This window comes from Ovis aries, chromosome 7, assembly GCF_016772045.2.
Source record: "Ovis aries strain OAR_USU_Benz2616 breed Rambouillet chromosome 7, ARS-UI_Ramb_v3.0, whole genome shotgun sequence".
In the NCBI taxonomy this organism is placed as follows: domain Eukaryota; kingdom Metazoa; phylum Chordata; class Mammalia; order Artiodactyla; family Bovidae; genus Ovis; species Ovis aries.
This window is the reverse complement of record NC_056060.1, coordinates 35,512,428-35,528,905: the sequence shown is the minus strand read 5'-3', so window position 1 is coordinate 35,528,905 and position 16,478 is coordinate 35,512,428. Positions and strand designations below refer to the sequence as shown.

Genomic DNA, 16,478 nt, shown 5'->3' with positions numbered 1-16,478 from the left:
GACCATTTCATGGAATGGCTGTGAAACACAATTTTAAAAATATTTACAACATACTTAAGATATAAATAGTCCAAACGATAAATACAGGTCACGGTTTGGGCCAGGTCAACCTCTGATCTCAACACTCTTAAAAATTTAGATAGATGGAAATTTCCCTTTTGTGGTACTTCCTGTACACTCCACAAGACTTCGAGTGGCCACTAGATTTCTTCCTTCTCCAGCTCTGCTACTTTCAGAAAAGTGAGACTTTGGTAGAAATTGAGAGCTTTTGAACCATGGCCTGTATTTTTTCAGGGCCATTACTCAATTTTGCCATTAAACTGAAAGACTGTACTAGGTGAAACAAGAGACTCCTGGGGGCTAAAAGAAATTACAGATATGGAAGCAAGCATTGCCTAGGCAGAGTGACCACAGTATCCCCTGGTACTGCCCACGAAAGGACTCCCAGCATCCCCAGTGTTAACTCTATGCATCCAGCCCAGGGCCCCATTTGAAACAGTTTTCATATCATGAGTCCTCCCCTTCCTCCAGCTTAAAGACCGGGCACTCTCCCTGGCAGCTGCTGGAGACCCACGTGGTTCTGAGCCCCCTGCCAGCACATTCCCTGCAGCAGTCATCCGCACTGACCTGCCCCTTCCCTCCCCACAGGGTATGACTTCTGCCAGGTCCTTCAGTGGTTCGCTGAGCGGGTGGACAGGATTATCCTGCTCTTCGATGCACACAAACTGGACATCTCAGACGAGTTCTCAGAGGCCATCAAGGCTTTCCGGGGCCAGGATGACAAGATCCGTGTTGTGCTGAACAAGGCCGACCAAGTGGACACGCAACAGCTGATGCGAGTCTATGGAGCCCTCATGTGGTCCCTGGGCAAGGTCATCAACACGCCTGAGGTGCTACGCGTCTACATCGGCTCCTTCTGGACGCAGCCCCTGCAGAACACTGACAACCGACGGCTCTTTGAGGCCGAGGCCCAGGACCTGTTCAGAGACATCCAGAGCCTTCCCCAGAAGGCGGCAGTGCGCAAACTCAACGACCTCATCAAGCGAGCGCGGCTGGCCAAGGTAAGCTGGAGACCCCCAGCAGCAGCCTGGGCAGGGACTCTTCCCACATGCACCTCTGTAAGGGAAAATAGGCAGAGGTTCTACCCCAGGAGCCTCAGGGAACAGGACATGGAAGGGTTATGAAGCAAGCCTGACCATCAGTATCTTCTTTAGATTCTGGCTCCTACCTCTGTGATCTTGGGCAAATGACTCCTTTCCAAGCCTGACTCAACCTATAAAATGGAACTAGTAAGAGCACAGGGTGCTTGGGAGGGTTGAGTGACCTGGCTTGCAGAGTGCTTGACGTAGCACCCGGGACTTGAGGAAATGCATGCACTTACCACCTGGATGCTGCTGCTATGTTAGGATGGCAGGAAGATAACCCACCGAACCAGAGAGAGGTGGCGTTGGTGGGACCAGTGGGGTGCCGAGGGACCAGCACTCATCACCCTGTGCCTAAGGCATGGAGCCCTGTGTCACACGAGGGCACAGAGAGGCCACAGGAGGTTGGCTCAGCCCAGCCCACCAACTATGCCATTTCGGGAAGGGGTACACCATATCCCCATTCTGGGCTGTGGTTCCCACTCTCCAGCCTTACGGCTGAGCCTTTTAGCAGCCCCAGGAGTCTGTGCCTCCAGGTGGTAGGCAGTGATCTAACCACCCTCGTGTTAACAGCATAGTCTATTTTGCTGTGCCTCTGAAGAGAGGGGAACATGTGACTCCTCTAAGAAAAAGTACAGGAAAAAAAAAAAAGTTCTTTAAAAGCTATATATACATTTCATAAAATGATAGTCCTCTAACACCACAAGTGCCTCCAGAGTTTATCTAGTCCCAGTGATCATCAGAAGCGTCCAGGAGCTTTAAGCAATGTAAGTTTCCAAGCCCTGCCCCAGAGCCTCTAATTGGGGGGAGAGAGAGAGAGAGAGAGAGAGAGTGTGTGTGTGTGTGTCTGTCTGTCTGTCTGTCTGTCTGTGTTGTCTGTCTGTCTGTGTGTGTTGTCTGTCTGTCTGTGTGTGTTGTCTGTCTGTCTGTATGTGTGTAAAGCTCCCCGAGTGATTCTGATGATCAGTTGAGTTTGGGAACCAGAGGTCTTTAGTGACAAAGGACTAAAGACAGCCCTCCTGGCTTCCAGTCTGGCCTTCTGCTTTGACCTTGTCCCTTCTGCTAGAAGCAGTCCTGGGCCTGCCTCTCCAGATGCCTGGTCAGGAGGCCTCATTTTTCCTTCAGCTTCTGATGGCAGAGAACCTGCATCTCCCCACTTCCTCTTGCTGCACCACGAGTGGCTTCTGCTCTGGCCTGGGGGCCCACAGGCCAGCCGTCTAGAGTCGACCATTACTTTGCCTACTTCAGTCAACAGCACCCTACGCCAGGGCTGGGCAGCCTAGTCAGGTGAAGGAGGGGGCGCCAAACTCCCCTCTTGAGAATGGTGAGCTGTGAGTGCCCAGGTGTAGACACTGTGCTCTGAGAAGGGACCTGGCTGGGGCAGGGAGCAGGGAGGGCTCCACTGAGGGTGACCGACGTGCAGGTGACCAGCTGTCCAGCCCCTCCTCACTGCCTGCATGCCCATGTGCTCAGGGCAGCATCCCTCCTGGCTGCGACCTGACACCCCCCTGGCTGCTACCCCGCCCATCATCCCTGGATCTGCTCTTTCCTCTTGCTCCCCCTAAGGCTTTTTCACACCCTCCATCCGTGTGGTTCCGCTGATCTGCAGTCACCTGTGCTCCTGAGTCATAGCTCTTTATCTTTTCTTCTTGTACAGGCTGCTTCCTTCCCGGAACAGCCACTTTTGTTCCAGTTCTGCAAGGCTTGTAAATCCACTAATTTGCAGCTCTCCTGAGATGGTTTCCCTCCCTGGCTCAGTGGCAGGAAGTCTGTTTTTGCCGAGTTAGTGACCCCTGGTATGTGGTCTTTCTCTTCTCTGGCTGATATAACTGAAATTCACCTTCAGGGTACGTAATACCCAAAATGATTGTATAACCAAGGCTGGTAAATGATGTCATAGCCTTTGCAGATTTCAAGATCTTTTAACTATTTTTTAATATCCATGGAATTTCTTTTTAAATTTATGAGGCATCACTGAGGGCCTGGTAACTCAAGATGCAGCTATGTTTGATCATATAAATAAGTAAAAGGCAAAAGGCTCACTGGGGGTGCCAGGAGCATGGGATTTTGCTGCCATCCTGGCACCTTGGGCCCTGTGAAGGGGCTGGCGTGGCCTGGGTTTAGAGGCACAGAATGCTGCTGTGTGTACTGACACGGGAATAATGAAAGCCCTTGTGTAGAGGCGGGGGGTGGGGCAGGGGGCAGTCAAATTGCTGAGCTTACTTCTAGGAAAAAAGCTGGTCTTCATTTTTTTCTTCTTCCTAAGAATAGTATCTGGCTTGTTCCTTTTCATAAAGGAAAATGTTTGAAGTACGGATGTTTCCAGCCTGAGCTGTGCCAGTGTGTTCCTGGGGCGGCACAAGGCTGGCAGGGGGGCAGGAAACAGTCTCAGGCAGAGAAGAAGCTGAACTCAGCACAATAGCCTTGACCACTAACCAGTGCCATCCACTTCCTACACCGTCTGCAGTTTTATGTTCCATTTGTGAACTTGTTGCTGAAATGGACAAGGGGTCACCTGAGCTTTGCTCTTTGAAGTGTTCCTGTTTCATAAAAATGCTCTTGGGTTTTGATATATTCATCTTTCTTTCTCCTGATCCAGTTTTCCTTTGGCAGGCCAACCTTGACTAAGGGTCTATAATGTTCTAGAAGCCCCACAATTTGCATTGCATATGTTATTTTATCTGATCCTGCCCACAGTACGCAAAGTTGGGCATTCATTTCTCATACAAGGGAAATGAAGCTCAGAAAGGTGACCTTACTTACCCAAAACTTCCCAGCCTGAAGTTATAGATTCAAACCAGGGCCTGACCCCCTGGTCTGGAAAGCATTCACCTGAAATGCAGCGTGGACAGCATCTGTTGGTCTTTACTATGCCCTTGCTTTCTGCATTAATCTGTCATTCTGATTATTCTGTAATATTCTCCATCCACATAAACCCTACAAAGTTTAGAAGTTTGTCGAGCTGTGATTTTGAAAGTATACAAAGGATAAGATTCCAGATATCACCTGGCAGGTGTCAGATCTGCGTAGGTATGTTGTTTAGTTGCTAAGTTGTATCTGACTCTTTTGTGACCCCATGGACTGTAGCCTGCCAGTCTCCTCTGTCCGTGGGGTTTCCAAGGCAAGAATACTGGAGTGGGTTGCCATTTCCTTCTCCAGGGGATCTTCTCAGGGATTGAACCTGCCTCTCCTGCATTACAGGCAGATTCTTTACCACTGAGCCACCAGGGAAGCTCTGAGTTGGTGGGTGGAGTGTGTCTATTTATAGACCACCATAATTAGGTAGAATCTGTGGCCCATCCAGAAATAAAAGCCAGAAATGGCATTGTTAATGTCCTGCTGAGTTCTGTAGTAATCAAAGTATCATAACTATGACATTTCCCATAATATGAAAAATGGCACTCTTACTAAAGATCTCTTGAAACTTAATGATTTCTCTACTTTTTCTATTTACATTTTTTATCCCAGTCCTTTATTTAAAGGAACAGGAAATCTTTAGAGTGAGTTTTTTGGTTAGCCTCAAAGAGTATATATCTTATGATATCAGTAGACATCTTTCTTTGAAGACTGTTCGTAATCTCAGATGCCAGTCAAGTTTCATTTCATGGTTTTTTAGAGTAATCTGTTTGGGGAAAGCCCCCACCAAAGGTTTAGAAAATAAGAGTTTACTTTTATTCAGTATCATTAAAATAGCCAAGTTAAAATTCAGGGGCTTTCCTGGTGATCCAGTAGTTAGACTGCCTTCCAATGGAGGGGGTGCAGATTTGATCCCTGGCTGGGGAGGTAAGATCCCACATGCCTGGCAACCAAAAACCAAAGCATAAAAGAGAAGCAATATCATAACAAATTCAATAAAGACTTGAAAAAATTGGTCAACGTAAAAAAAATTCTTTGAATGAAATAAGATTCAAACTCTAAATCATAGTAGTTTGTGGGATAAATGCACAAAGGTAAAAAGCAAGGCAAGTTTACTCTAGGACCCCACCTTTTATAAATACACTGCTCATGAATAGGAAAGGTTCCCACCCACTTGGAGATCTTTGTTCAGTTAAAAAATGAGTCAACATTTGAGGAAGGAACAAACTAAAAGTGAGAAAGGAAAGGAGAGGTCAGTGGTTTGGGGCATTTAGTATAGTTCTGTGTAATTTAGTTTCGTCTTCAAAGTGTGTTCTCCTCTTCATCATATGTGGCTTGGAGGACCGAGCTTTCCAGTCTGTCTGTACCGCCCATTCCTTCTGGGGGAGAAATTAGACATTTGGAAATTCACCACATGGACCCAAGCTAAGTTATGTAAGAATCATTCTACAAGGGCTGGTAGCTGTCCCTTTGATGCTTAGTCTTCCAGGCGGTGTTTAAAAGTAGCCCAGTCAGCAACCTCAGGCTGCAAAGCGGGTGTGTCAGTAGCTTGAGTCCGCATACACGGGGGTGCTATCTCTTTGAAGGCTGACTCCGATGACTGGGTGGGCCCCTCGCATCCCCTTTAAGGCTCTTCAGAATCACATCCGCTATTGGTCCCGGCTTTGATTTCGACAGAATAAGGAACCCAAGTGGGAGCCAATCAGCTGCATCTTGAAGCCTCACACTTACTACCTCACGGGTTCACCGTCTGGGTCTTCAGCTTATGAACTGAAGTTTTTATGTCATAATAAATCCACTTTTAAAATGTGCTGATCCCCAGAGGTTAAATGTTCTATGCAGGTTTCCAGCTGGGCTTGCAAAGGTGCAGATCTCTATCAGGTCATATTAAACCTGGGCAACCCTGAAGTTTTCCATGCAGAACCATGTTTCCCACCCTGACTGGCTCCACGTCACTCGCCAGTATCCAGATTCCATAGGCCTTTCCATTCCTACTGTCCATGCGTGTTGCAAGCTTCCCACACTCACTGCTGCGATTGCCCTCCAAGCCCACGGTAGATATAGCCAATATCTCTCTGTGTACATGCTTCTCAGCATTGGATATATAAACACTTGTCACTGAACATAGTTCATGAGATTGTGGCAGAGTATAGATTTGAACTATAAATCCATGTTCATTTAATCCATCTTTCTCTGCTCATTATTAGCCCAGAAAAAAAAAAAAAAAAAAAACCTGACATTTTAAGCCATTTGGCATACCTTTGGTTATGAGTAGGGACTTTTCCAGTTTTATACAAGGGAAAGAGTGAACTGGACAAGATAGAAACATTCAGAAGTTCAACAGGGCTCAGTGCCATTTGCTTGTGAATGAAGAACTTGGAACCCAGATTAATCATGTTACTATTTAAATGTGGAGAGTTTATTCATTGTTCAGTAAGGACTAATCAGCCATAAGCTGCCTCTGGTGTTACTACCCCTCCAGCTACAAGTGTCTGGTCATTGGTCAATTAACATTTTTACTCCTCTCTCTAGTGGACAAAGTGCTTTCAAATACGTGCCCTCTCTTGATTCTCATAACCACAAACCTGTGAGGTAAGGGTTGTCAGCTCCAGTTTGTGGGTGAGCGAGCTGATGCCAGGGAGGGGACAGCTCACCCAGAGTTGTCCAGTGAGCGAGTGGGCAGCCATAGCAGGGCCTGACCCAGCCTCCCAAAACGAGGTCCCATCCTGCCCACCTCTGCTTTATCCTATTCCTCTTCCTCTTGATTAATTTTCTCTGATTATAAACAACAAAGAGTCAGACTGTCTCTACCTCCTTCTGAGGACCCTCGCCAGGTCTGGCCCTCGGCCCTCCGTTATCTGGGGACACACCTTTGGACGCATTAGGGCAGGAGGGAGCTTTTCAAGTTGAGTGAGGATTTCAGCCACCCTGACTGCTGCTTGTTTATGATGGGCTCTTAGAAACTCACAAGACTCAGTCCTCCTAGAAGACTGCAGTTTTTACTCACATCATGTGCCATAATGCATCCATTTCTTTGAGTCTGGGGAGAGAAGAGTACGTGATCTTTCCAAAGCTTCCCTGTGAGTTAGAAACAATCAGAAGCCAAACCTCAAAGTTGTTCCATTGGACACAGTTCGGTGTGAATTCCAGATTTCAGCAGCATCAGTACAATTTTTCATTCACACCCACAAAAAGTAATTAACAAAAGTTGATTCTGTAAAGTACGGAATGAGGCAGGTGAATGCTAGTGCCAGCTTGGCATCTCCTAACTAGCTGTGTGACCTTGGGTCATATGAATTCCCTGGAACCAGGAATTCAATCATTTTAAAGGATCCCCTTCTAGATTTAATACTCTGTGATTCTAAGGACTGTAATTTACCTCGTAACATGATGATCTTCTTAAAGGCAGGGCCCATGCACTGAGTCTGACCCCGGGTTATTGTCTTAGGACGCCCAGGGAAAGGCAGGAGGGGGCGACCATGCAGAGGCAGGACAACAGGAACCTTCCCCAGATCAGGCCAGTAGAGCTTCCTGGAAGTGGAGATTGAGGCTGACAGCAGCGTGTAGCACGAGCAGGTCACCTGCAGGTCACGACTCAGGTAATGCCAGACAGATGGGAGGAGGCGGGCCCTGAGGCCTGGCGTCCAAGGGTGGCCCATTATCCAGCAGCCTAGTCATCAGCAGTGAGCACCGCGAGGGCAGGGATGGGGAGCAGGTGGGGGGCGGGGAGAGCTGTGGGCATATCGCCTGCAGCCCAGCCCAGGGCACACAGGCCCCTGGGGATCAGGCGGTGTTCAAGAACAAGGTGCCATTCCCACAGACTGGGTGGAGAGTTGGCCTTCCCTGGACAGGGCCCTGGCAGCTGCCCCAGATGTGGGCTCTGGGAAGGGGTCTTGGAAAGATACCCTTGTGGATAGGAGGCTAAGCCGGTGGGGGTACTTGCTCCTTCAGCTGGGAGGAACCTCCAAAGCAGGGCAGGTGGAGAGAGGGGTCCACAGGTCCAGAGGTTCCAGGAGGGCCAAGGCCAAGGAAATAATGCAAGGACAGCTGGTGACAGTTCATTCTTCCCAGTGGAATGTGGCAACCCCTCCGAGTCCTTTGGAGCTACACATGGCCCTCCCCTACCCCATCCAAACCAAGCCAGGTAACTAATCCAGCCAAGGAAATTACTTGTCTTACAAATTTTAATACTTATTCATCATATCTTCAGGAATGCAGTTAAAGCCCATCATTCTAAATAAAAGGATTCCCAAACCTTGGATTTCTCTAGTTATCTTGAAGAACTGTGCAAATATTTTAAGTTGTTTTAATTTGAAAAGTAAGTTTACCAGTGACAGGAAGGTTTAAAAGCATCTCTCCCAATCTATGGTTGCTGTTGTTGTTCAGTTGCTAAGTTGTGTCCAACTCTTTATGACCCCATGGACTACAGCACATCAGGCTTCCCTGTCTTCCACTGTCTCCCAGCGTTTGTTCAGCTTCGTGTCCATTGAGTCAGTGATGCTATCCAACCATCTGTCCCAGTCATACTTGCAGAAATAGCCAGGCAGCACAGGGTGTGCTTATGTTAAAGTGACCTTCATACAGGAGGAGAAGTTAGCATTGTCTGGTCCAAGCGTGTCAGCATTTGCACTGTGCACTTACTTTAGTGTTCAAATCTTAGCAAAATGTGTTTGGCTGTGCCTGGTGTATATCCATACACAGAGGCCCTCAACTGAGCCATGGAATGTATCTGCTTACCCACTCTATCCAATTTCCATTCTTCCACAAGATTATAGTAGGCATCTGTTTTCTTTAATAGAATTTTCCATAGCTACATAGTCATTTTCTTTTTGTAATCACTGCCTTCTCATCTTTTCTTATTTATTTTCTTGGCTTCTAAATTACTCTGTAGAATTCTAGATATACAAAGAGAACCTTTGTTATGAGCGTTTCTTAACATCCTAAATTTGGAAATCAGTAGAAGGGTGGAGATTTTAGGGAAGGAGGTGACACGGGCCAAGCAGAGCCCTCCTATCGGAATTCACCACTCCTCGGGTAACAGTGCCAGGCCAGCTAACCCTAAGTGACCAAGGTTTCTGGGGCTCCCCCCTCGTGTACCAGGTCTCCCTCTCCCACAGGGTACTTCTGTTTTCCGGCCTGGTCTTAGGCAGCTGGTCTTGTGCAGAAATGACCTCACTGGTCTTGAGATCTAAACTGTCTAAAGGGAAGTTAATGCGAGGCCTCATCTCACTGTTCACAGATTTCCATGCCCATCAGCCTCAGCATCATTTCCTGGTGCTCCTGTATACCAGCCCTGGTGGACCTTTCTCTTAGGTCTTCTTAGGTTAGTCGCCAGAACCAGGCTCTTTCCCACCCAGCACCCCCATCCCTTTCCACCAGGTCCTCACCCTCCTCCGGTCCCAAGGACCATGGCCCTTGGGGTGCCTGTTACGTGTTATGGTGCATGAAGCTGCCATCTTGTTTGCATCTCTTCTAAATGGCACGTCCTCACTGACATATACCCCTTCAGGTACATGCCTACATCATCAGCTTCCTGAAGAAGGAGATGCCAAGTATGTTTGGAAAAGAGAACAAGAAGAGAGAACTTATTAGCAGGTTGCCAGAAATCTACATTCAGCTGCAGCGAGAATACCACATCTCTGCAGGGGACTTCCCCAAGGTCAAGGCCATGCAGGTATGGAGGCCCATCACAGCACCACCAGTGGGGTTGGAGGGGCACTGCCACCTGGTCCCGCTGGCTGCTGGGTACACATGCGGGTTTCATGGTTTAGAATGGAGGAGAACGCAGTGTTTTTGTTTTCCTAGTAATCCATGATTATAGGTCCCTGTGAATAAAGCGGAAATTGCCTGCCTCCTGAAACATTTAAACAAAAAGGGGAAACATTTCAAGAAGTAAATTAAGCTTGCCTGAAAAAATCCTCTGAATAGTTTCCTTAGGCTGTGTTCAAGGTTGTTTTAACACTGAGGTGATACCTGTTTTATTAGAATCCCAGAGCCGCTGAGAGTGACCTTGGAGGTCAGTTTCAGGGGGCCTTCTCAAACCGGCCCTCCCCAGCACTGCCCCACGCGGTTATGTGCTTGGGCAGTATTGCCACTGCAGGCTCAGGAGCCCAGTGAGAAGCCATGGTGGGCTGTGGCTGTGGCTGGAGTCCACTGGGGACAGCGAGCTGGGCTCACTGAAGGTTTCCCTGAAAGGTCAGCTTCAGGCAGCCTTTGTCCTAATTTCAGAGTCACTGCATTGTGTCTGGGCAGACCCAGATGACTCCGAGCGGATACTACCACCCTGGCCTGACCAACATGTCCACCTTCTGGCAGTGGTGTTAGGCAACCTCTGGTTTCAACACTGACCTTATCCTCCCCACCTGCGAGGAGGGAGGCCAGTGAGACTGCCCCATCTGGCTCCTCAGAGAGCCGGACCATCTCCTTGTCCAGTACAATGACCCATCTGCACTGGAGGCCACAGTCCTTTCTGGAAAGCAGGCAACACAGTTCAGATTCCTGCAGCCACCAGCCAGTAGTAACTGGAACAAGTGAGGCAGGCTGGCCAAGCGAAAGGAAACCGGGCCATCCACCTCTTATTTTCTCACATTTGGTAGAAATGTGGGTTCTGAGAAATATGTCTCTACTGAGAGGAAGAGAGTTCTGCAAGTGTGATGAGAACTGTGGGGCCCACGGCAGGAACAGACTGGGGAATACCTACTCCCTCCTCAGTGGGGAGGCCCTGTCCTCCCGGTGGTCACTGCTCTATGAGAGTGCAGACCTGGATGGTTCATGAGAAGCTGGAGATCTGGATTTGCACGGAAAGTCTCCTGGTTTTCAGATTTTGGCTCTGAATTTCAAAGAACACTACCTGAGCCAAAGAGAGCTTATAGCACACTGGCCCTACCCTGGAGACTCTGGGCCTGTGAGCCTCGGGCCAGCCTGCAGGGAGGAGGAAGGATGGGAGGAGGAAGAATCAGTAGTGGAGGCAAGATCAGGCCTCAGGAGGGGCAGCATCAATCCTGAGGGCTTTGTTAATGTTAACTCTCTCTATATAAAGTACATGCTAAATTTGGAGTGGGTTACACTTACTGTTGCAATACCTGGGATCAAGGTGAATGCATCTGGTAGATAAGATCTGGTCAAAAATGGTTTAGTCAGCTTAAAAAATATATAGAAATATATATATATATTTTAAGTGAAATTGATACTCCTGTACTGAGACGATGGATTGGATTTTTTTTTTTCTCGTCACAAGATGGCTAATTTGAGGGTTCCTGGGGCCTCTTCCTGAGTAGGTTCTGCTTTAACTGGGTTATGCCCTGCACCCCATGACCAAACTGAAGGACAGCTGTTCCCTTGAATCCTTCAGATATTCTGGAAGGGAAATCAGTTTCTTGACTAAAACGGTAGCTGTGGGTAAATACACTGTGCGCACAATGGCCTAATGGGGCATCCGTGTTTCGCCGTCTCCTGAGGCTCCTGCGATGCCCCACCCACAAAGCGCTGCTCCCGAGACCTGAAGTCTTCCTGACAGGCCCCCCTGCCTGTCCCCGGGGAACCTCTGTACAGAGCAAGTGAACTCTATGATCAGAGCTGCTCCTGAGCATGCTCGCCTGGGGCTGGCCAGTCAGAGGGCCCTCAGGCCTCTCTGAGCTGGTCACCAGGGGCAGTCCCTCACCTCAGCCACCGCCCATGTAGCTGGGTGATACAGGAAGGACCTGAACCTTCCCTGCGCTGTGGTCAGGCCCCACCCCAGGCGCTTTAGCACCATCACTGGACACCTGGGTGCCCCGTCACCTGTGTTCTTTTATTCATTCATCTAAGTAACTAAGTCTACTGTGGCCAATCACTGTTCTAGGCCCTTGGAATAAACCAGTGAGTAAACAGCAAAAAAATAAAAATCCTTGTCCCCCCTACAGAGGTCCAGTCTGGGTTACAGTCTGTGCTGCTGTGGCTGTGACTGGCAGTGACATTTTGGCAGCAAAGCCCTTTGTTGGGCAGTATGCTCCTTGATACAATATACGTGTCATTGAGCTTTGGTATAATTAATTTATTCAGTGTCTTATTTAGTGCCTCCCATAGAAGGCTGTTACTCCATGAAGCCAGTGACCCATGTCCTTTTCTTGGCTATATCCCCAGCTCCTGGGGTGTCGCAGGCACTCAGTGAATATGTGTTGAGTGAGTTCATAAGTTAGTGTATGTTTGTTTATATTGTAGCAGGCTCTAGGGTAGTGAGTTTCTCAGACCCTAATCTAGACGTGACGCTCACAGGGCTTATAGACCAGTGGTTTCTGGAGCAAACTCCTGGAAGGTGGCCAAGGATTCTTCGTTGGGAAGCCAGCCAGGCCTTGATCACATCACCCCAGTCCTTCAGGGAATCCCCAAGGAACAAGGCAGGCCTGAAGCCCCAAGGGCATGCTTACTACACAAGCTAGTTTGCTGTCAGCCAGGAAGCTCTGAGGGTCTGGGTGTGGGTCAGGGCCTCTGAGCATCTATCTTTCCAGTCACAGACAGTGAGCCTTCCCGTGTATGGGACAGTGCAGGGGCAGAAGGTTGGAGATGATTATGGTTCTGGCACATCCCAGGATCTCACAGAGAGCTCAGCGGGGCCAGCTCTAAGTCTCTGCTCTTCCTGTGCTCTCATGGACCAAGCTAGACAGGGTAATTCTTCCCCGAAGCCAAGAGCCAGTTGTATTTTGCAGGCTTTTGCCCGCTGGCGGGGGAGGCCAGTGACCCGCAGTGCACTGCCTGCCTGGGGAGGGGATCTGATTTGCTGCACCAGCATGTCCACCCATGCTGCAGAATGAAGGGACCAGTGGCAAGGCCACCGTGATGGGTGGCACAGTTATCCTTGGAGAACAGGGCCTCACAGCTGATGCTGTTTAGCTGCCGGGTTGTGTCCCACTCCTTGGAGAACTGGGCCCCCACAGCTGATGAGTTGGCGGCATTTCAACAGCAGAGGGCAGCAGAGCCATCGCTATCCACCCCAACCCTCCCAGGGGTTTCCAGAATGCTTCTGGTACATGCTGGAAGTGGGTGGGCAGGCGAGAGCCTAGCGAAGGCTGGGCTGGGACTGATCTTTGTCTCTTGGGAGGGAGTTCCAGGATCCCAGGCTTGGTGGCTTGGATGGATACAGTTGTTGATGGGTAAATCTTTATAAATTCCCCAGTGTATGTTCATCCCAATAACAAGTCTTGGAGCTACCCTGGGGAGGGCAGGGATGGCGTGGTTTAACTTGGACCCCACCCCACCCCTGGTCAGGACTGAGCAGGCGGGTACAGCACACATGAGCATAGAACTTACTTCCTGTGTGCCCTCCAGGGCGGGAATGGCTGCTGCTGCTGCTTCCTGTCCACCTCTGCAAATATGTGGCTATTTCCCCTGGCATGTTTTCCAGAGATTTGCAGTCTGAATCCACGTCCCCTGCAGGCGAGTGGAAAGTTTGGGCGGGCACCACCCTCGTTCGTCCGCTTGGCCAGACACAGAGGCTCTGTGTGTGCCCAGAGCTCAGGCTCATTCATGAGGAAACAGGGTAGGTGTTCGTGCACTCAGGGGAATCCAGACTTGTTTACCCCAGCAGCACTGGGATTTTTGTGTAGGCTGCCTGCTTGCTCTTCTCAGTCCCCTTGGCTGACCAACTGAGATGCCAGCAGCAGGAGCCCAAAGTGTTGGCAGCATCATTTGCTGCTGATGTTAGGGTGACATGCAGGTGACTGTGGTCTGTCAGTGAGGATGGAGGACATGAAAACTGGAAGGTAACTTAGAAACCAGACCTGTGCTGACCCACTGCTCTGAGCTGAGTGCAGGCCGCTGGCCGGGTGTCGGCCCAGCCCAGCCTGCTCTGACAGCCACAGAGTGTGCTGCTGAGAAGAGTGTTGGAAGCTCCTCTCCTGAGATCTGCCAGCTCTGTCCTCTCCACCATCTGAAGCTCAGGACTCCACTTTTGAATAACAGCACAGAATGTCTGCCCTGCCAGCATACCCTTGAGACCCCAATTTTGATTCTCCACTGAAAACAACCTAAATGTCCAGCTACGTGGGGCAGGGTAAAGGAGGAAGGACCCAGCTATACAGTTCATTACCATGTTGCTATTAAGAATAAGGTTGTTTATTTTATATATAGTGGTGCTATTCCCATTCTCCTAATTTATCCCTCTCCCCTCTTCCCCCTCGGTAACCATAAGTTTGTTTTCTATATCTTGAGTGTGTTTCTGTTTTGCAAATAAGTTCACTTGTATTATTTTTTGGATTTCACATATAAGTGATATCATATGATATTTATATTTCTTTTAGTTCATTTAGTATGATAATTTCTAGGTCCATCCTTGTTGCCACTAATAGCAATATTTCATTCTTTTTTGTGGCTGAGTAATAACAAGTTTTTGCTGTAGAGCACAGGGAGCTACATTCAATATCTTATAACAACCTATAATGGAAAAGAATCTGAAAAAGGTTATGTATATATAAAACTGAATCACTTTTTTGGACACTAACACAATATTGTAAGTCAACCATAGTTGGCAGTTTTAAAAATTAAATCAGATAACATTTTAAATTTTTAAAAAGGTTGTGTAAAATTGATATCATAAAAAGCTATGATACATTATTTCTTTAAACTGCAGGTTGTTAAATAGTTTTGTCTTATTTCAGCTAAAAAGTGTGTGTGTATGTGTGTTTATTAAAATGGCTATAAATGTGTCCCACCCAAAATGTTAGCAAAGGTGATTGCTGGGTGATGGTATTATAAGTGATTTAAGATATTTTTTGCTTACTAGTTTTTCCCCAGTTATTTACAATGAAAGTGTGGTATTTATGGTGACACAGAGTTGCATTTTTTTTCTAACTACCTGTCCCATGAGTTCTGTCCAGAACAGTCAGGTCCGAGGGGTATGTATGTGAAAGCTCTTGCCCTCGGGAGTCTCCCTGCCTCATGTCCAGAAAACCACACCCCTGGATGGCCCCTCCCTGGCCCTCTGGGATTGTCCAAACAGAAATACTTCACATAGAGCCCAAATAAAAACCACCGTGTCTGGAATTCTTTGCATTTATTTGGCAGAACTGCTGTAGAAGACATTTTCACTAGATTTTTAAGGCCCCTTTTAAAAATCCCCTGAGTGACTCTCACAGTTCAGGACCAGAGAGGATTTATCTCTTGTGATAACCAGGTGGTTTTTCCCCACCGACAGCAAAGGGGTATGATCCCTGGGCCCCAGCCAGGGCAGCTGAGGAACATAGCCTTTCACAGCCTTCATTGTCTGATGTGATGGTTCCTTCCCTCTTTCACTTTCTTGTCTTTTCCCTTTGTTAATGACTTTATTCTATTTTATGTTATCATTGTTTCACTGTAAACTAAGTCAACCCCTTTTTGAAATATGAGTTCCCTGAAGGCAGAGCCTGTGGCTTTTCATATTTACATTCCTGAACAGGGCCTGGCATGTAACAGATGGTCAGTAAATGTTGAATTAGATGGATGAATGGATGGATGGATGGATGGAAGGAAGGTGAGTAACCAAGGAGAACCAAAGCAGGAAGGACTATTTCTACAAAGCCATCCACAGAACCTCTGTGGCATCTATAGTCGGTTCCCATCCTGGCCAGGTAACTGCCACGTCCGCTAGGGCCATCTCCAGACGCTGTGCTCTATCTGCTCCACCCAGCTCTCCCGGGAGATGGAGCTGAGACTAACCCTCATCCCACTAATACCTCTCGGCTCTGTTGGCTGCATTTTTACTTGCCCTTCCCATCCCTGGTGGCTCAGATGGTAAAGAACCTGCCTGCAATGCAGGAGACCCAGGTTCAATCCCTGGGTCAGGAAGATCCCCTGGAGAAGGGAATGGAAACCCACTCCAATATTCGTGCCTGGAGAATTTCATGGATAGAGGATCCTGGCAGGCTATACAGTCCATGGGGTCGCAAAGCGCTGGACATGACTAAAAGGTGACTAACACCTGTCATCCCTCCTCCTCTCTCTCTTAGCAGTTTCAACTTTTACGTATTTGTACTGTAAACTATTTTTTAACTGGTCACCATAATCTTTCAGTAATCACTTTTACTTAAATAGGTTCTACGGACAGCTCTATCACAGCTTCACATTACAGCACTAAGAAGCTAGCCGAGTGGCAGGAGGCCTGGGCTCTGGTCTTGACTCTGCCAGTACACCCTTTGTGCTCTCTGTAGCTTACTAATACCTGCCCTTCCTAACTCTCAGCATTGTTGTAAAGATCAGCTGAAGTATGTAAGGTACGTAAAATTCTTTAAAAGCTAAACTACTAGATCTCCAGAGTGCTTAAAAATAAAAAAGGCAAGGTGAAGGGATTTTGTCTCAAAGTCCTAGGGGTTCACTGTCCCTCATGCTGTTACTAACCTCGGTCAGCTACTCCAGGAAAACATTGCATCCCGTGTATCTTGCCTCTTGTTCCAAAAGCCACACCTGGTGAGTTCAGATATGGGAACCATACCAAAGAGAGAGCTCTGGACAGCCCCGTGTATGGGCTTCCGC

General features: G+C 48.2%; 1 protein-coding gene across 1 annotated transcript in view; it reads left to right on the top strand.

The window, feature by feature from the left end:
- The window catches only part of EHD4 (EH domain containing 4), an 86,104-nt gene that overhangs the window by 65,602 nt on the left and 4,024 nt on the right, over window positions 1-16,478 (top strand). Inside the window, exons 4-5 of the mRNA XM_004010473.5 lie at window positions 649-1,061; window positions 9,508-9,672. Coding sequence (XP_004010522.2) covers window positions 649-1,061; window positions 9,508-9,672 — 578 coding nt within the window. The remainder of the gene's footprint in view (window positions 1-648; window positions 1,062-9,507; window positions 9,673-16,478) is intronic.